The following is a 21,607-nucleotide window of genomic DNA, read 5'->3' on the forward strand; positions in this document are numbered from 1 at the left end:
GTAGATAATGTAGACAAACTGTTAACCTTTTCTTCCTTTCTAGCAATTCATTTCTTTTCCTCTCCCATTTTCAAATACCAGTGCTATTTGAGAGAAAAAAAAAATCTTTCTGGCATGATGTTTTAGATCTGTCTCTGAATAACGCAGGAACTAGGGGAAGTAGGCGGGGGTGTAGACTGGCCAAGAGCTGGTCATTTTTGAATGGGTGAGTACATGCGAGTTCTGTCTATGCTGCTGCTGCTGCTGCTAAGTCACTTCAGTCGTGTCCGACTCTGTGTGACCCCATGGACGACAGCCTACCAGGCTGCCCTGTCCCTGGGATTCTCCAGGCAAGAACACTGGAGTGGGTTGCCATTTCCTTCTCCAATGCATGAAAGTGAAAAGTGAAAGTGAAGTCGCTCAGTCATGTCTGACTCTCAGCGACCCCATGGACTGCAGCCCACCAGGCTCCTCCGTCCATGGGATTTTCCAGGCAAGAGTACTGGAGTGGGGTGCCATTGCCTTCTCCGAGTTCTGTCTATATGGTATATATATTTAAAGTTTTCACAATACAAAGTTAAAGACAATATATATTTGTTATTTTGACCCAGCGATTCCATTTTTAGGAATTCTTCCTAAGAAAACAATTGAGAATGTGTACAAATATTTGGTTACAAAGACATTCCCTACAACACTGTTTCTAAGAGTTGAAAAATCAGAAATGAAAGAAATGACCAATGACGTGTGCCTGGTTAAATAAATTGTGATTCTTCCATCCAGCCATACAAGCTGATGAATTTCTATGGACATAAAGTCTACTCCCAAATATCATTAAGTGAACAATACAAGCTTTAAAAAATGTGCATTAAAAAACTGGGAATGGAATGTTCACCGACAGCAGTTTTCTCCAGGTGGTGACATGTTGAGTAAAAAGAATTTTCTTTTTTTTTTTTGCTTATTGGCTGCTTCTAATTTTTCTATGATGGACTTGAGTGTTCTCGAAATAAAAAAAGTTATACTTAATGCATAGATAAATGAATATGGGAATTGGGTAAGTGAAAAAGGGGGTAGGGAAAAAAGATAAAATGAGCGGAAAGATTAGAACAGAAATGTATCCCGTAAGATCCTGTAACACACGAGACTGAGCCGCAGGTTAGCCCAATGGATTTGGCTGAATAAGCACCCAAATGTGGCCCCTCCGCAGGATTTAAGAGCAAGGCTTTCAAAACCCTGTTTTCCTTCTGTGGCACAGCAGCACAATTAGGGGTGCCATTCTCAATTATCCACCACGGATGAAGTGTTATTATCAGCCAAGCACAAGTCTGATAATCAAAGGATGTGTCTCATCATTTTACAACTCATGGCAGAGAGATGAAACAGCAATGTCTTCAACCTGATGCATCTGTGGGACAGAGACCGCTGTCAGGGCAAGGCTTCTTCACTACAGAAGTCTAAGCCACCATAAGCACACAGGATATAAAGTCAGGGGAGTCTGGACAGGAATGGTTTGCCCAGAGTCCCCTTGGTTTGGCCATAATAAATGCAAGTTCTCAAGCTGGAGTGGCAGCTGGGGCAAAAGATGCTGCTGAGGGTGTCACCACTGACTCCATGCCTTTGACAGTCCAGCCATCCATCTGTGGGATGGCTAAGAAACGCTATGAATATTACCCTTTCCCCAGAAGCCTCATGTGGCTTTCACTTCTAAGCTTCTAAGTCGTGAGCTGCTTGAGAGTCCAGGTGCCAGGCCTGGTGAAGCCCTGATATGTGCCCATGCCATCCAGAGGTCTTCCTGCATGTGCGTGGTCATCTGAATCAAAGGCCTAAGACTCGGGACAGAAAGAAATTACTGAATGCTATCTGCTATTCAGCATTAAGTGGGGAACATTAAGGAAGTTGATGCAGGCCCAAGTTCTAATTCCAGAAGCCACAGGAGTCCTGTTCTAAGTGAGAAGTAATGATCAGGCTAGGGTCCTGCAATGGGTGGGAAGCAGCTTCAACAGAGTTCCTGTTTCTGCCCCATCCGAGGATGGTGGGCAGAGTGGGAAGAGCTGAAAGGAGAGAAGAGGGCTTGGTCCAGGATGGCTCTGAATGTGAGGAGAAATGGACTCAGTTCAACAGCGGGGTGGGTGTGGGTGGGTGGGGTGGGTTCAAAACAAAGAGGACAGGGAGAAGAAATATGGTATGAAGACATACTATGGCCTTGATCTTGAACTTGACTTATTTGGTTCCCATTCCATGCACCATAATGCTCAGTACCACCGTAGGCATCTGCTAAAGCCTTGCCACCACTACCTCCAACCCTCCAGGGCTGACAGGATGGGACTGGCTTATGTATACAACACTGCTCAGGAACTGAAAGGTGCCAGGTACCTCTGAAAGGTAGATGTGTGAGGGTAGATGAAGTTATCCCAAGATGTGCACTGAATTAAGTTCTCCAAAAATCTTTAAATCCTCTGAGTTTTAGGTGTGTTTCATTATGCTGAATGACATTCCCTCAAAATTCTTAAGACCTGCGGATTTGGAGTTCACAGTATCTCATAGTGTGACCTCGTCTGGAAATAGGGTCACTCCTGACTGTAGCCACAAAATCACAAGACACTTGCTCCTTAGAAGGAAAGCGATGACAAACCTATTCAGCTTATTAAAAAGCAGAGACATCACCTTGCTGACAAAGGTCCATATAGTCAAAGCTATAGTTTTTCCAGTAGTCATGTACAGATGTGAGAGGTGGACCATAAATAAGGTGAGTGCAGAAGAATTGATGCTTTTGAACTGGGGTGCTGAAGACTCTTGAGAGTCCCTTGGGCAGCAAGGAGATCAAACCAGTCAATCCTAAAGGAAATCAATCCTGAATATTCATTGGAAGGGACTGATGCTGAAGCTGAAGCTCCAATACTTGGGCCACCTGATTCAAAGAGCCGACTCACTGGAAAAGACCCTGATGCTGGGACAGAGTGAAGGCAGGAGGAGAAGGGGGCGACAGAGGATGAGATGGTGGGACGCGTCACTGACGCAATGGACATGAGTTTGAACAAACTCAGGGAGGTAGTGAAGGACAGGGAAGCCTGGTGTGCTGTAGTCCATGGGGACGCAGAGTCGGACACAATTTAGTAACTGAACAACAACAACCAGAAATAATAAGTTAAGATACGGTCATTACAATGGACCCTAATCCAATGCTTCTTGGTGTTGGGAGGTGTCAGTATTTGGTTTTAAGCTATCTTCCTTTTAAAATCATACAGCTAAAGGGAACCTAGAAAGAGCACATAGTCTGTCTCTATTGATCCTAGGCACAAACAATTTTCAATGAATCATACTTGAAAAGAGAAAAAGTCAGAGATAAAATAAAATGTATAGCCCCCAATGTCTATATATATACACATGCAAAACCTAAGAAATACACAACATAAACTGAAATTACTCGACATGGTGGTAAAAAGGATCTCACCCAAATTTGGTGGGGTGGATGGTGTGATAACTGGACCACACTGCCCAGAAGAAAAGAGGTGCCCCAGAAAGGAGGGGAGAGCCCTGGGTGGAGGAGGGCACACAGAGGAGCTGGACGTGCCTCCGTGGGAATTCAGGAGGAGGCATGTGGCAGGGTGTATCCAACTCAGGAAACTCTGCTGCTAAGTCGCTTCAGTCGTGTCGACTCTGTGCGACCCCATAGACGGCAGCCTGCCAGGCTCCCCCGTCCCTGGGATTCTCCAGGCAAGAACACTGGAGTTGGTTGCCATTTCCTTCTCCGATGCATGAAAGTGAGAAGTGAAAGTGAAGTCGCTCAGTCGTGTCCAACTCCTAGCGACCCCATGGACTGCAGCCTACCAGGCTCCTCCATCCATGGGATTCTCCAGGCAAGAGTACTGGAGTGGGGTGCCAATGCCTTCTCCCAGGAAACTCTAGAATTCTATAAGAATACGTCTAAAGGTTCAGAGGAGAAAGGAGACAAGTATGCTGGTGGATAGGGTAGAAGTAAACTCAGCAGGGGCCAAAAGTTATCTACATTTGTGAAATTAAAAATTGACAGTACTGGGACTTCCCTGGTGGTCCAGTGGCTGGGACTCTGTACTCCCAATGTAGGGGGCCCAGGTTCAAACCCTGATCTCATGGGCTGCAACTAAGACCCAGCACAGTCAAATAAACAAATAAAAGTAAGTTTGAAGAATTGATGGTATCTCTGAAGCTCCATACTTCTTAAAAAACCCTAGTACACCTGTAGTTATATTTGAAAGGTTATATTTTTCTGTATGCAGGTCAGAAAGCAACAGTTAGAACTGGACATGGAACACAGACTGGTTCCAAATAGGTAAAGGAGTACGTCAATGCTGTATATCATCACCCTGCTGATCCCCTGGAGAAGGAAATATCAACCCACTCCAGTACTCTTGCCTAGAAAACTCCATGGATGGAGGAGCCTGGTGAGCTACAGTCCATGGAGTTGCAAAGAGTCAGACACAACTGAGCAACTTCATTTTCACTTTATTTAACTTATATGCAGAGTAGATCATGAGAAACGCTGGGCTGGATGAAGCACAAGCTGGAATCAAGACTGCCAGGAGAAATATCAATAATCTCAGATATGCAGATGACACCACCCTTATGGCAGAAAGTGAAGAGGAACTAAAGAACCTCTTGAGGGAAGTGCAAGAGGAGAGTGAAAAAGTTGGATTAAAACTCAACATTCAGAAAACTACGATCATGGCATCTGGTCCCATCACTTCATGGCAAGTAAAGGGAAACAGTGGAAACAGTGGCTGACTTTATTTTTTGGGGCTCCAAAATCACTGCAGATGGTGACTGCAGCCATGAAATTAAAAGATGCTTACTCCTTGGAAGGAAAGTTATGACCAATCTAGACAGCATATTAAAAAGCAGAGACATTACTCTGCCAACAAAGGTCTGTGTAGTCAAAGTTATGGTTTTTCCAGTAGTTGTGTATGGATGTGAGAGTTGGACCATAAAGAAATCTGAGCACTGAAGAATCGATGCTTTTGAACTGTGGTACTGGAGAAGACTCTTGAGAGTCCCTTGGACTGCAAGGAGATCCAACCTAAAGGAGATCTCCATCCTAAAGGAGATCAATCCTGAGTGTTCATTGGAAGGACTGATGTTGAAGTTGAAACTCCAATACTTTGGCCACCTGATGTGAAGAGCTGATTCATTTGAAAAGACTCTGATGCTGGGAAAGATTGAAGCCAGGAGAAGAAGGGGACGACAGAGGATGAGATGGCTGGATGGCATCACCAACTCAATGGACGTAAGTTTGAGTAAACTCTGGGAGTTGATGATGGACAGGGTGGCTTGGCGTGCTGCAGTCCATGAGGTCGCAAAGAGTCGGATACGACTGAGCGACTGAACTGAACTGAACTGATTTTTCCAAAAATGTTATCTACAAGTGAACTCTTTGAGAAGACTGACAATGGGAACTGTTTTAATCATCTTAACTTTCAGATTCCATTCAAACAGACATCTATTTGGCTTTTTTTCAATGTGACCATGTTTACTAATTATTTTTCTGCTCCTCACGGGATTTTAAGCTGAGTTTTTAATCAAACTAATTCCTTAATTGCAGAAATAACTGAAATGGTTCAGCATTCTTTCATAATGCTAGTATTTTTTTAAAAAAAGATTTCTTGATGTGGACCATTTTTAAAGTCTTTATTGAGTCTGTTAGAGTATTGTTTCTGTTTTATGTTTTAGTTTTTTGGCTGTGAAGCATGTGGGACTTTAGCTCCCCAACAAGGGATCAAACCCCCACCCCCTGTATTGGAAGGCGAAGTGTTAACCACTGGGCCACCAGGGAAGTCCCCATAATGTTAGTTTTAATGCAGAGAGTATGCCATGAATCTGCTCTCCCCTTTTCAAACTTCTGTCAAATGTGACTAAAACAGATAAATCACATAATGCTCATTTGTGTATGGACAGACTCTTTCCTGTTTATCTGATCTTTTCCTATTCTTTATAGGCTTGTCAGGTTTTAAGAAATACAGAAACATCTTGAAATACTTCTGACATCAAATAAAAGAAACCCATTTTTTTCATTTGACATTGTAAGATTTTATTTCTAGAGTGCCAGGAAAGATGCATATCCCTCTCATTTTTCATTTTATATGCAACTGTGAGAAATAATTGAAAAGGATCTGCTCAGCAAATCACTGTTGGAAGTCCCAAATCATATGAATGACTGAGTCCTGATTAAGTAGTAGTAATGGCATTATCTTTATTAAAGTAACAAAATATATTATGTTGACCATTTCCATGGCTCCTTTCTTCAAACTATTCTTCTGACTTTTAAAAATTGTATTTTGAAAGATTATAATAGCAATGCAAAAGAGAGAAAGGAAGCAAACACCCACCCTTAATCACAACATCTCAGCATAGCCACTAAAAGCATTTTGCTGCATTTCATGTTTTTAATAACATAATTTTTCTTACATGACTTTCATCATGATAGATGTACCAAACTGCAACCTGTGTTTTTTCATTATGCATTAGATCAGGAATCTCCCCTGCTCTCCACCCGTTCCTTGGAAAAATCACCTTCCATGAAACTGGTCCCTGGTGCCAAAAAGGCTGGGGATTGCTAAGTTAGTTCATAAACATTTCTGGTGTTATTTCATAATGTTAACAGTAATTATTTTAATGGCTGTAAAATATTCCTCTGTGTAGATATGGTAATATTCTTTTAAAATTATTTCCTTCTCCTAGATATGAAATTGTTGCTATCTCATCATCTTGCTATTATAAACAATTCCTTGATGATATTCTTTGCATAGATGAATATTATTATAAATAAATTATTACTTTAGGAGAGTTTTCAAACAATGAAATTAATTGGCTGAAATATATAAACAGTTTTGGTGGCTCAATACTTTGGTGGCTTTGCAAAGGGTTGTATTCTGTATACTTCCACCAGCGAGAGACTAGAAAAGCACTGATGCTATGGTTCATAGATACTGGGGAAAACAGACTTAGAAAAACAAAATCTTCCTTACTCCTCCTTACCTTAATGGGAGTATTAAATAAAGTCATCAGTATTCCCTATATGTTCAAAGAAGTTGTGCAGGATATCTGCTATCCTAAATGCCCAAATTGTGAAATGCATTCAGGAGGGAACAAAATTCATGCAATTTTTCTGCAGGTCAAGAATTAAAGGAAGGATGAGAGGAGGAGAAACTGCAAATGGCAAGTTTTACTTTGTCTGCTTTGCTTGGATAAGAATGACTATGATTTGTTGCAGTTTGTTTTCTACTCTTGGAAAAAATCCTGGGGAATTCCCTGGTAGGCCAATGGTTAAGACTTCATGCTTCCACTGCAAGGGGTGCAGATTCAATCACTGGTTGGGGAAATAAAGATCTCACGTGCCTGCCATACAGCAAAAAAAAGAAAAAAAAAAAACTTGCTATGAGGGAACTGTGTGTTTGCACTGGATCTCGGGATCTGCAGGACTTGGTCATTATTATCACGGTGCTAAAAGGAAATGGTGACTGGTACAAGTTTCCAAATACAATTTTTTTCTGTGAGTACAAAAGGGCCCTTTTTACTTTTGGTAGAACATATCTTCTGGTGTCTATTGCAAAATGCTCACACAAACACTCCCCTCAGTCTTTCCTACACACAAAACAATTCTACTGATCCAGGTGGCAAAGAGTCAGACATGACTGAGCATGCATGCATCCACCCCAGCCATAATCAATTACTATTATTATTTCATCAATAACTGAAGTATCCAATAAATATACAACCTTATATTGGTAATCTAAAGATTAGAAACCATCTTCCAACAAGACAAATCCCTTGGCAACCGCCTCTCCTGAGAGGCGCTTACACCTTAGGAACAACATGTAAATTCATCTACGGAATTCCTGACATAAACAAAAAGGCTGTGTGTTTTAACAAGTGATAATGGCTTGTCCACATGGAGGAACTTTCAGGCACATAAGATCCCAGAGTGTTTTAAAATTCAAAGTAACTGTACTTTTTACAACTAAAAAATGGAGTAGTGATCTGCCACATTTTCACATGTTTCCTCATTCTTTTGATAGGCTGCCCCTGGGGATTCTAGGTATAAATGATTAACACATTTCAATGAGCTAGTTTTCACAGATAATGGAAGGAAAGGAGGAGATAAACTTGTAAGTATCCATCTTTTATAATTTGCCTTATTCTCTAAAGGGTTTAAAGTGACTCAGTGAATGTCTGAATGTCGTCATACTGTCTTGCACCTGATCTGCAGGTCAGATTTCTGGTGACTGTAGGTTTCATGTACACCAATGGTGAGGCAACCTGTCCCAAGTCAAGAGGGCTCAAGTGACAGACACTGTGATCTTACACATAACACATTTTAAAAGAGTGATACATTTGTTTGTTTGTTTTTTTAAATGCCCCCCAAAACTGAAGAGCATTACAAGTGACATTATATTTCTGGAGGGAATTTTTTAAATATTTAAGGGAGAAATGGAAAAGGAAAGGATACAAAGATTTCATTCGTTCATTCAGCACATTTTTGAAGCACTGTACTAGGGGCTGGGGGCATCAGTGAATAAGACAGCCCCTTCTTTCATGGAACTTACATTCCAGAAGGTAATTACAAACTCTCTGATCTGACAATATAAACATTTTACATTTTAAACTTGTGTAAATATGAAAACACAAAAGTAAAAGCCAAAATTCCTGAAAAACTTCAGCAAATGCAAGCAATTACTATTTCTTCACTATAGAGTATATACAAGGCAACAAAAAAAAGAATGTTAGGAACTTCCCTGATGGTCCAGTGATTAGGAATCTGCCTGCCAATTCAGGAGACACAGGTTCGATCCCTGGTCCAGGAAGATTCCAAGTGCCACAAGGCACTAATCCCTTTCAAACAACTACTGAGCCCGCACTCGAGAGCCTACACACTCCAGCAAGAGGAGCCACAGCGATGAGAAGCTCACATACCACAACTACAGAGTAGCTCCTTCCCCGCAACTAGAGAAAGCCCACCCACAGCAATGAAGATCCAGCACAGCCAAAAAGAAAGAAATTTTTTTAAAAAGATTCTGCCTTCCGGTGCAAGGTGTGCGATCCCGGGTCATGGATCCCACATGCCAAAAAAGGAGACGTAAAACAGAAGCAATATTGTAACAAATTCAATAAAGACTTCAAAAATGGTCCACACCAAAAAAACCTTAAAAAAAAAATGTTATGACTCCACCCAGTAGATAACTAGGTGAAGAATGTGACCAGAAAGTGTGCAAGAAAAGCCACAAGGAACTAGCTAACAAATAATTAGAATGTGTAGCCTCAGATCCTATGGATTAAATTAAAATAATGAGCTGTCATTCTTTTACTATCAAATTAACAATGCTAAACAAGATATATACAGATTTCCTGAAATGGACACTCTTTTAACTGCTGGTAGAGATGTAAATTAATGTAATACTAAGGATCAAGGCATTGATTTCCAGAACGTCTGGGATGATATTCTCCTAGCAAGCATCATTTTCTCACACCGAGTGCCACTATCTCCCACCATTGGGATCAAAGCAGTTTGCTCTCCGCCGTTTACAAGTTTGTGGATCTAAACTAAACCCACAAGTCTGCTCTGGGAATGCATGTTTAGGACAGACATGAATCACGGCCCTGGGCTAATTCTATATCTTGGAACCTTTTCCATGAAAGTATTCTTTTCACTTTGGTGAAAGACAGGATGTTCCAAGCTGTGAATCACTTTTATTTATAAAATGGTATGGATGAGATGACATCAATGAAAATGGCAGAATAAGGATCTCCAAAAACCTTCTCTTCCATAAAAAGCAATGAGAACAAAGGCAAAAGCTGTCAGAATCAACAGCTTTGTGCTATTTCACGTACCAGGCTGCTTACCCTTCAGGATGCCTAACTTGGACTAAAACCCATTTAATTTTGGAAGAAAAGTTATGACCAACCTAGATAGCATATTGAAAAGCAGAGACATTACTTTGCCAACAAAGGTCCGTCTAGTCAAGGCTATGGTTTTTCCTGTGGTCATGTATGGATGTGAGAGTTGGACTGTGAAGAAAGCTGAGCGCCGAAGAATTGATGCTTTTGAACTGTGGTGTTGGAGAAGACTCCTGAGAGTCCCTTGGACTGCAAGGAGATCCAACCAGTCCATTCTAAAGGAGATCAGCCCTGGGTGTTCTTTGGAAGGAATGATGCTAAAGCTGAAACTCCAGTACTTTGGCCACCTCATGCGAAGAGTTGACTCATTGGAAAAGACTCTGATGCTGGGAGGGACTGGGGGCAGGAGGACTCGATGTCGATCACCAACTCGATGGACGTGAGTTTGAGTGAACTCTGGGAGATGGTGATGGACAGGGAGGCCTGGCGTGCTGCAATTAATGGGGTCGCAAAGAGCTGGACACGACTGAGTGACTGAACTGAACTGAATAGTAAACAAATCATTATTCAACTCATGGCATTCATTGAAAGCATGCATTTCAAAGGAAATATAATAGCACCCAGTGTGTGAGGGTAGGGGAACTGTCTTGACCGCTTACTACCAAAGCCAATGCATTTATTTACACATGCATTTATTATCACTCCTCCCTTGTCAAATAAAAAGGCATAACTATCTCTTCCACCCAGACACACACACCTCTATACACACATATATACACACACATACAATCAAGAGAAGAGATAACAGCCAACAGAGATCATGTATTTTGAGAGAATGTGAAGCAGTTTGGAGGAATGGTCCTTGACGTGGCAGGGTGGAGAAAGTTGAAGCCTGGTGCATGGAGAGGGCCTGCTGATAAGAAGTGGGCTGTTTTCCTCCACAGAATCCAAGAAAAGCTCAGGAATTTCAGGCCTTAGGCATCAGTGAGGTGGAGGTGAGGGTGAGGCCCACGGAATCCAAGAAAAGCTCAGGAATTTCAGGCCTTAGGCATCAGTGAAGTGCAGGAGGATTGAGTGAGCTCTTTTCTCTAGGTCCCTACCTACCTACTTTTAGCAGTCAGGTAGCTGCCCTTTCTTCATCCCTGTAGGAGATGAAAGGTTTCATTTCTAAAGAGATTGAGCCATAGACCTGGATCCAGGATCCCAGGTGATGGGAAGACAGGGACCTTTACTGAAAACAGAAATTGAGAGAACTTCCAGACATACAGACAGCCAAGAGGCACATGAAAAGATGCTCAGCATCCCTATTAGAGAAATCCAAATCAAAAGCACAAGGTATCACCTCACACTGGTCAGAAAGACCATCATTACAAAGTCTACAAATAATAAATGCTAGAGAGGGTGTGGAGAAGAGAAGCCTCCTACAGTGCTGGGGGGAATGTAAACTGGTACAGGCTCTATGGAGAACAGTATGGAGGTTCCTTCAAAAACGAAAAATACTCCACAGAAGACACACAGATGTCTAATAAACACATGAAAAGATGTTCAACATCACTCATTACTCAGTTCAGTTCAGTCGCTCAGTCGTGTCTGACTCTTTGCGACCCCATAGACTGCAGCACGCTAGGCTTCCCTGTCCATCACCAACTCCTGAAGCTTGCTCAAACTCAAGTCCATTGACATGATGATGTCATCGAACATCACATGGATGACGTGGTGAGGCCATCCAACCACCTCATTATTAGAGAAATGTAAATCGAAACTATAATGAGGTATCACCTCACACCAGTCAGAATGGCCATCATCAGAAAATCTATAAATAAAATCTATAAATTAAAAAATTTATAAATCTATAAATTAAAAAAAATTAAGAATCTATAAATTAAATTTATAAATTAATACTGGAGAGGATATGGAGAAAAGGAAACACTCTTGCATTGTTGGTGGGAAAATAAATTGATACAGCCACTATGGAACACAGTATGGAGAGTCCTTAAAAAACTAGGAATACAGCTACCGTATGACCCAACAAGCCCACTACGGGGCATATACCCTCAAGAAAACATAATTGAAAAAGACATATGTGTGCCAATGCTCATCGCAGCACTATTTACAATAACCAGGACATGGAAGCAACCTAGATGTCCATTGACAGATGAATGGATAAAGAAGCTGTGGTATATATACACAATTACTCAGCCATAAAAAGGAACACATTTGAGTCAGTTCTAACAAGGGAGATGAACCTAGAGGCTATTATACAGAGTGAAGTCAGTCAGAAAGAGAAAAACAAACATCGTATATCAACACATACATATGGAATCCAGAAAGATGGTACTGCTGAACGCATCTGCAGGGCAGCAATGGAGACGCAGACACAGAGAACAGACTCGTGGGCACAGCAGGGGAAGGAGAGGGGGGACGATGGAGAAAGCAGCACTGAGATGCACACATCACCGCATGCAAACAGATGGCCAGTGGGGAGTCACCGCCCGAGGCAGGGAGCCCAACCCAGTGCTCTGTGATCACCTAGAGGGGCAGAACAGTGTGGGAGATGCAAGGGAGGCTCAAGAGGGAGGGGACATACACAAGACCTATGGCTGATTCATGCTGATGTATGGCAGAAACCCACACAATATGGCAGAGCAACTATCCTCCAACTAAAAATAGATAAATTTTTTAAAAAATGCCTAGCAGAATGCTTGGCAAATAGTAAATCAGCAAATTTTTAGGATATATATTTTGAAAAAGGCATTTTCAATATTTAAATAGACTCATGGGAAAACATGGGACAATGATTCTAATGTATACTTTGATAACAATTTGCAAATTCATTATATCTCATTCTTTAGTACTCTCTAGATAATCACTGAGCAACTATTTAGCAATAAAGTCACATCTTACTTAAAGAAAAAAAACCTAAAATAGTGTTACCATATGATCTAGCAACCCTATTCCTTGGCATTTACCTGGAAAAGATGAAAACTCTAATTTGAAAGGATACACACCCCCCAATTTTCATAGCAGCAGTATTGACAACAGCCAAACATGGACACAACTCAAGTGCCCATCAACAGAAACTAGATAAAGCAGATGTGGTAGATATACAATAGAGTGTTATTTAGTCATAAAAAAATGAAATACTGCCATTTGCAGCAACAAGGATGGACCTAGAGATTATCACACTAATTGAAGTAAGTTAGAAAGAGAAAGACAAATACATATGATATGTATTTAGATTCTTACATGTAGAATCAAAAAAATAATACAAGTGAATCTATATACAAAACAAAAACACAGAAAACAAATGGACAGTTATCAAAAGGGGAGAGAGGGAGGGTAAATTAAGACATACAGGATTAATAGATATAAACTACTAATACTACACATAAAACATATAAGCAACAGGATTTACTGTATAGCCAGAGACTATATTCAATATCTTATAATAACCCATAATGGAAAATAATCTGACAAAATACATATATAAAATGGAATCACTTTGCTGTACACCTGAAACTAACACAATATTAAATGTGTTAAATATTAAATCAAATGAAGTGGAAGTTGCATCTGACTCTTAGGAACTCCATGGACTATAGCCTGCCAGGTTCCTTGTCCATGGAATTCTCCAGGCCAGAATACTGGAGTGGGTACCCATTCCCTTCTCCAGGGGATCTTCCCAACCCAGGGATCAAACTGGGGTCTCCTGCATTGCAGGCAGATTCTCTACCAGCTGAGCTACCAGGGAAGCCTGTAAATCAGCTATACTTCAATTTAAAAAGATTTTTTAACCACTAGACCACCAGGGAAGTCCCTCAGTCAGCTTTTCAGTTTCCCACACTTAAGTATTGGTGAGACCAAAATTTTTTCACCTTTACTGGATATCTGAATTTCTTATTTACAAATGGTCTATTCACTGTCTTTATCTGTTTTACTTTTCTATTTCCTATAAATTATTAACAGAATTTAAGATAAGCCATTAACTATTTATCTGCCATGTATGTTGAAAATATTTTTCCTAATTTGCGTTTGCCTACGAACTTTGTTTATAGTTTGTTTCCTGGTGTACAAAAAATTCAAAATGTTATGTAATCAAACCTAAGGCTTCTTTTCCTTTGCAATCCACCCATTTCTGTTGTCTCGGAAAACCTGCCTTATCCTAAAATTAAATGTGTGTGTGTGTGTATGTTAAGTCATTTTAGTTGTGTCCAACTCTTTGCGACCCTGTGGACTGGAGCCCACCAGGCTCTTCTGTTCACGGGATTCTCCAGGCAAGAATACTGGACTGGGTAGCCATGCCCTCCTCCGGAGGATCTTCCTGACCCAGGGATCAAACCCACATCTCTTATGCCTTCTGTATTGGCAAGCAGGTTCTTTACCACTAGCACCACCTGGAAGCCCCAAATTAAATACATGCTAATATATTTTCTTCTAGTTTTATAGTTCAAAAGTATTTAATTCTTTAGTTAGTATGGAATTTACTATATGTGGTAGGAAGAGTCTAATATTTACAAGTTAATTAATCATCTAGCATAAAATATCTCTCTTTCCTACTGATTTGTCATGCCTTCTTAATCAAATACAGAGATCTTATGTATTCTGGAGTCTGTTTTTGAGCTCAGTTTGGTTATCTCAGCTCCTCTTTCAGATGTTCACTGTATGTCTCCCCACTTGCACTGCTGTTTCTAATTACAAATAAATAACTATAGTCCATCAAAACACCCTGAAATAGCTTCATAGTTTCTCATTCTTCCCTTTTTATTTTTTGGCATCCTACTGATTATCTAAAATAGTTAATTTTTATCAAACACATGTACGCGTATTTGAAAATTTTTAGAAACAGGAAAGCAGTTTTACATTTTTGAAAAGAAAGAAACTAGGTACACTTTTCTTTCTTGTTAATAATACAGTGATCTATTGAATATCTCTGATGGTTTTAATAATTAATTAATTCAACAAATACTCTGCACTCTGTGTGAACCATTTTCCTAGATGCTCAGTAAACAAGACAAGAACAGACAAAAATCCCCACCTTTGTGAAGTTTACGTTCTGTGGGGAGACAGATGAAAACACAGTAAGTAAATTTTTAGATGAAGTGTATCAGATGGTGATGAGCACTATGAAGAAAAATAAACCAAGAAAGGGGGATAGGGAATTCTGAACAAGTGACTAGGGATGACCTCAATGAGAAGGTCATGAGAATCAAGAGCTAAAGAAAGTAAAAGAGCCTTTACTTTTCTTCTATAACATTACAAATGTGTTACTTACATTGCCACCCCCGCTGTATCTTCAGATATATTTTAAGTATATCTTGAATCAACACATTAATCATTCATTGCCTTTCTACTATGATGAGTGAAATGTTAATCTTGACATCTCAAAAGGAATCACTGCCTATTTTAAATATCAAATTCATCATGAGTTTATGGTCTATCAATATACTTACAGGAGTGAAGCAGCCTGTTGGAAACCTTTGAACCGTAGAACGAAATACGAAGCTCCTATATTAAAAAAAAAGATACGATTTTCCAAACATATTTTTAAATGTAAGGATCTTTAACATATTCTTATTAAATATTTTAAAATGCTAATCTGAATATAATGGGCATAAATGAGGTTTAAAAGTCATTAGTGTTGGCTGTTAAGTATGTAAATAGAAAGGCATGAGTGAAATTAGTAAAAGCAACTTAATAAGTACTTAATTACCTGGAAGCTTGCTTGGGAACTGGAGGAGGAAGTAGTTCGTATTGCCCTGGTGAAAGCTTAACTGACTACACAGAACAGACAAGGATACCAATAAAAGATTAACATAGGTCTCAAACTCACTTTGTTATCTAACATTCATATAATTTATTTTATGATCATACCAACATTATATCATTTATTTTCTATTTTAAGAATGGAAAAGGTATATTTTCAAAGGTAGAGCTTCAAAACACTCAACAGATACTCACTTTTCATGGTGAATTTTATGACAGTACACCTGCAGTGGTATGTTGTACAATTAATCACATTTTAAGTATACTTGATTCAACAAATCCAATTGACCACAAAATAGTGAGCATGCTCTGCTGGTAAAGAACTACTAGGAGTGGTGGGAAATACAGGCCATGTTCTCATAATACATAAACATAAAACACTATAACCAATACTAAAAGTTAAAGACTGGACATCTGGGGGATAGGGAGAGATTAACCCAACCGGGTGATGCATAGCTAACATCACATACTCAGTGGTGAAAAGATAAAAACCTGTTCCTCTAAGTCTAGGAACAGAATAGGGGTGCCTATTTCTCCATTCCTATTCAACATAGTACTGGAAGTCCTAGCGAGTAATTCTGCAAGAAAAAGAAATAAAAGGTATCCAATTGTAAAGGAAGTAGTAAAATTGTCCCTGTTTGCAGATGACATGATCTTACATATAAAATACTCTAAAGAACTCCGGGCTTCCCAGGTGACTTAGTGGTAAAGAATCTGCCTGCCAATATAGGACATGCAGGTTTGATCCCTGGGTTGGGAAGATCCCTCGGAGAAGGAAATGGCAACCCACTCCAGTATTCTTGCTTGGGAAATCACGTGGACAGAGGAGACTGGTGAGCCACAGTTCATGGGTTCACAAAAGAGTGGGGTACAACTTAGCAACTAAACAACAAAGAATCCACCAAAAAACTGTTTGAACTAATGACAAAATCAGTAAAGCAGCAGCATACAAAACAACACAAAAATCAGTTGAGTTTATATACTAATAATGAACAAGCTAAAAAAAATTAAGAAAACAAGCTCATTTACAATAGCATCAAAAATATAATGTAGTTAGGAATAAATCTGACTAAGGAGATGGAAGATCTGTACACTGAAAAGTATAAGACACTGATGAAAGAAGTTGAAGAAGATACAAATAAATGGAAAGATATACCATGGTTATGGATTCAAAGAATTAATATTGTTAAAATATCCAAATTATCCAAAGCCATCTACAGATTCAGTGCAATCCCTAGCATAAAACAGCATTTTTTCAAAGATATAGAAGAAACAACTCTAAAATCAATACAGAAGCACAAAAGGCCCCAGATAATCAAACCAATCTTGAGAAAGAAGAACAAAGAGCTGAAGGCATCACACGTTCTGATTTCAAACTATACTGCAGAGCTACAATAATCAAAACAGTATGATACTATCATAAAAACAGACACATAGACAAATGGAACAAAATACAGAGCCCAGAAATAAATCCAGACAGAAATGGTCAACTAATCTTTGACAAGGGCACTAAGAATACACAATAAGGAAGCTATAGTCTCTTCAATAAATGGTATCTGGGAGACTGGAAATCCACGTGCAAAAAACAAAATTAGACCCTTCAAAATTACTGAATGCTTAAATGTAACATATGAAACCATAAAACCTCTAGAAGAAAACATATGGGAAAAGCTCCTTGTCATTGGTCTCAGCAAAGATTTTTTTAGACATGACACCAAAAGCACAGGCAAAAAAAAGCAAAAATAAACAAGTGGGGCAACAAAGTATAGCCAAGGAAACAACAAGATGCAAAGGTGACCTAAGTAATGGGAGAAAACATTTGCAAATCCTTTATCTCATTAAGTGTTAATATCCAAAATACATAAGGAGCTCATACAACTCAACAGAAGAAAGACAAATAATCCAGTTTTTAAATGGGCAAATGACCTGAATAGGCATTTTTCCATAGAAGACATACAAATGACCAAGTACATGAAAAGGTGCTCAAAATCACTAATCATCAGGAAAATGAAAATCAAAACCACAATGAGCTATTACCTCATACCAGTCAGAATGGCTATTATCAAAAAAGCAAGAGATAACAAGCATTGGTGAAGATGTGAAGAAAAGGGAAATCTGTGCACTTTGGTAAATAGATGGGGAAACAGTGGAAACAGTGGCTGAATTTATTTTGGGGGGCTCCAAAATCACTGCAGATGGTGATTGCAGCCATGAAATTAAAAGACGCTTACTACTTGGAAGGAAAGTTATGACCAACCTAGATAGCATATTCAAAAGCAGAGACATTACTTTGCCAACAAACGTCTGTCTAGTCAAGGCTATGGTTTTTCCAAGTAGCCATGTATAGATGTGAGAGTTGGACTATAAAGAAAGCTGAGTGCTGAAGAATTGATGCTTTTGAACTGTGGTGTTGGAAAAGACTCTAGAGAGTCCCTTGGACTGCAAGGAGATCCAACTAGTCCATCCTAAAGGAGACCAGTCCTGGGTGTTCACTGGATGGACTGATGTTGAAGCTGAAACTCCAATACTTTGGCCACCTGATGTGAAGAGCTGACTCATTTGAAAAGACCCTGATGCTGGGAAAGATTGAGAGCAAGAGGAGAAGGGGATGACAGAGGATGAGATGGTTGATGGCATCATCAACTCAATGGACATTAGTTTGGGTAAATTCCAGGAGCTGGTGATGGGACAGGGAGGCCTGGTGTGCTGCAGTTCATGGGGTCACAAAGAGTTGGACATAACTGAGTGACTGAACTGAACTGTGCACTTTGGTGGAAACATAAAATGGTATGGCCATTATGGAAAACAGTATGGAGATACTTCAAAAACCAAAAACAAAACTACCATATCATCCAGCAGTCCCACTTCTGGGTATATATCCAGAGGAAACAAAATCAATATTTGGAAGAGATATCTTCAGTTGCACATTCACTGCAGCATTATTTACAACAACCGAGCTATGGAAATAAACTAGGTGTCCATCCATGGATGAATGGATAATGACAATGTGATATATAGTCCCTTAATGTATATATTATATTGTTCAGCCATTAAAAAAACAGAAATCCTAGTATTTGCAACAACATGGATGAACCTGGAGAGCATTATTCTAAGTCAAATAAGCCAAACAGAGGAAGACAAATACCACTTGGCAACACTTACATGTGGACTACGAAAGGGCTGTACTCAGAAACAGAGGGTAAAATGGTGGTTCCAGGAGCTGACAGATGGGGGAAATGCAGAAACGCTGGTCAAAAGTACAAACTTTATTATAAGATAAATAAGTTCTGGAGATATAATGCACAGCATAGTGACTATAGTTAATAATACTGTATTGTACACTTGAGAATTGCCAGGAGAGTAGATCTTATGTGTTCTTATCACACACACACACACACACACACACACACAATGGTAACTGTGTGAGGTGATTGATGTGTCAATTAACTTGACTATGGTAATCATTTCACAATTTATACATATGTCAAATCATGTTGTACACCTTGAATATGTTCAATTTTGTTTGTCAGTTATACGTCAGTAAAGCTGGGGGGGGGGGCAGAAATCAATAAATAAATCTAACTGGATGATATAAAGATGGTAAAGACAGCGAGATTTGAGTGTGCTTTTAAGAAAGGTAAGACTCCTTGAGGGGGGAAAGGGGGAGATTCTAAGAAGAACGTTGTAGAACAGACTGTCTCTCTGCCCACTGTGAAACTTGTTACAGACTGCCTGGATAGCTCCATTATCCCTGGGTCTGTGGATGTCAGCCCAGAGTAAGAGAAGTAAGGGAGAGTCAGGAACTGGCAAGCATAGCTAGTGGGCTCTGTGAAGGGAGGGATGGAGAAAAAGAAAGAGAATGAGAAGCCAGGGGAAGACAGATGGGAACTTCCTGTGTTCCAGGAGTTGGCAGGGAGGAGTTGAATCCTTCTCAAAATGGACACTCTTCTTCCACCCCTATTAATTTAAAATCAGATTTAAAAATACAATACAGCTCTTGTTGGAAACAAGACGTTCATATCCTGGTGTTATCTGCCTCATGTAAGTTCACCTGTTGTATCTGATCCTACAGCTATCTTTCACATACTAATACAGAATTTTGACTGCAGAGGCATTTTCTGTGGATTCAGTGATAATAACAATAAATACAAATTTTATGATGAAACAGACAGGATGTCCTAATGCTCCTGTGCGTTGTTCGTTGCTCACTTGACAGAATAAACACCTAGGGAACACAGGTATTTATTATTATTATTATTATTATTATATGCTGGAAGCATAGAAATGCATTTTAAGCAGGGGGCTTTCTTGGGGGGCACAGCATTCTACTTCTTGATTTTGATGACGATGACACAGGTGTTTGCTTTCTATTTACTTTACACTGTGAATGTATGCTTCATGCTCCTCGCTCTCTGCTCCCTCTCTCTCCCACTCAGGCACATTATATACACATACACAGGAGAAGGAAGAAAGAGAACTGAAAAGTGAAGGGGAAAAAAAAAAACTTTAAAGCCACTGTTTATTCATCTATACTCAGCAATTGCATAAGATTTTTTTCAATGAAGCAATCATGGAAAAACTCTTAGCCTTACTCTAGAAGGAATACTGGTTATCCATAGCTTCTTTATTTGTCCTGCTTTACTTGGCGTTGGCCATTCTTTGCTTTTTAATATGGCTGAGAGAGGACTGACTTTTCCAGGAACTCTTAAATACTCAGCTGCCTTACACAAGAGATTGCTTCTCTGTGCATCGCTGAACATGTTGCGAACTATCTGGATGGCTCCCTTGTGCGTATATGTAATGCATGTTTGCATGCATGCATTTATATCCAGTAAGTACATTTTACTCTAATTCCTACATATGCTTCTTCATTCCTCACTTGTAATGTAAGGCTCAGAGAATCTAGACAATATGCCCATAAAAATAGCTGATCCTAGTTAATTAATGTTTCAATCCATGCTGATTAGGCACTCAGAAATCCTGCAGTAGCTTGGAGTCATAGAAAAAGACAAGAAGCTATTAGTGTGGATATGTAATTCAGTTGTGTTATACCAATTCCAACAAGGTCAGAAAATTGGGATAAATTAAAAAATCCAACCCTACTCATTAGAATGATGTAGGAAAATGCTCTAATTTCATTCCTTCACATGTTGTTGTCCAGTTTTCCCAGCAGCAATACTAAAGAGACAGTCTTTTTCCCACTGTACATTCTTGCATCCTTTGTTGTAACTTAATTAACCATAAAGGCACAGTTTTATTTCTGGGCTCTCTATTCTGTCCCATTTATCTATGTCATTACTATGCTGTTTTGATCACTGTAACTCTGTAGTATAGTCTGAAATCAGAGAGGGTGATAACTCTGGCTTCGTTGTTTTGCCTCAAGATTGCTTTCCCTATTCAGGGTCTTTTGTGGTTCCATATAAATATTAGGATTATGTTCTAGTTATGTAAAAAAAAAAAAATAATAAAGGGTGTTTTGACAGGTATTATATTAAATTTATAGATTGATCTGGGTAGTACAGACATTTTAACTATATTTACTCTTCTGAACAATGAACCTGGGCTATCTTTCCATTTCTTTGCATCATGATGCATGGAAAAGATTCAAAATATATTTCGAAGAAAAAAGCAAAGTTCTGGTTTCTGCTATTGGCAGGCTAGGCTATTTGGATGATGAACCTTCCCGCTGTAGACAACTACTAGAAATGAGGGACAAAATATACAAAATAAACAAGAGCTTTTGACAAGATATGAAACTGATAATAAAGTCATAAGGAATATAAGATCCCTACACCAAGAGATGGGCTTCCCAGGTGGCTCTAGTGGTAGAGAATCCACCTGCCAAGACAGGAGACATCAGAGACTCAGGTTTTATCCCTGGGTCAGGAAGATCCCCTGGAGAAAGGCATGGCAACCCACTCCAGCTTTCTTGCCTGGAGAGTCCCAGGGACTGACAAGCCTGGAGGGCTATAGTCCATGGGGTCGCAAAAGAGTCAGACACAAC

The 21,607-nt window shown here is 39.6% G+C and overlaps 1 protein-coding gene across 5 annotated transcripts in view; it reads right to left on the bottom strand.

Annotated features, from left to right (window-relative positions):
• Nucleotides 1–21,607, bottom strand: part of STPG4 (sperm-tail PG-rich repeat containing 4) — a 40,613-nt gene that overhangs the window by 4,986 nt on the left and 14,020 nt on the right. For 2 of the 5 annotated variants that reach the window (XM_055540021.1, XM_055540020.1), the window contains exons 4-5: nucleotides 15,551–15,615; nucleotides 15,291–15,345 (exon numbers count right to left, since the gene is read on the bottom strand). The exons of 2 other annotated variants lie outside the window; for them this stretch is intronic. In XM_055540021.1, coding sequence (XP_055395996.1) covers nucleotides 15,291–15,345; nucleotides 15,551–15,615 — 120 coding nt within the window. The remainder of the gene's footprint in view (nucleotides 1–15,290; nucleotides 15,346–15,550; nucleotides 15,616–21,607) is intronic. One more of the 5 variants, XR_008700261.1, reaches the window with a different exon arrangement.

The sequence above is a fragment of the Bubalus kerabau genome, chromosome 11 (assembly GCF_029407905.1).
Source record: "Bubalus kerabau isolate K-KA32 ecotype Philippines breed swamp buffalo chromosome 11, PCC_UOA_SB_1v2, whole genome shotgun sequence".
NCBI classification, from domain to species: Eukaryota; Metazoa; Chordata; class Mammalia; order Artiodactyla; family Bovidae; genus Bubalus; species Bubalus kerabau.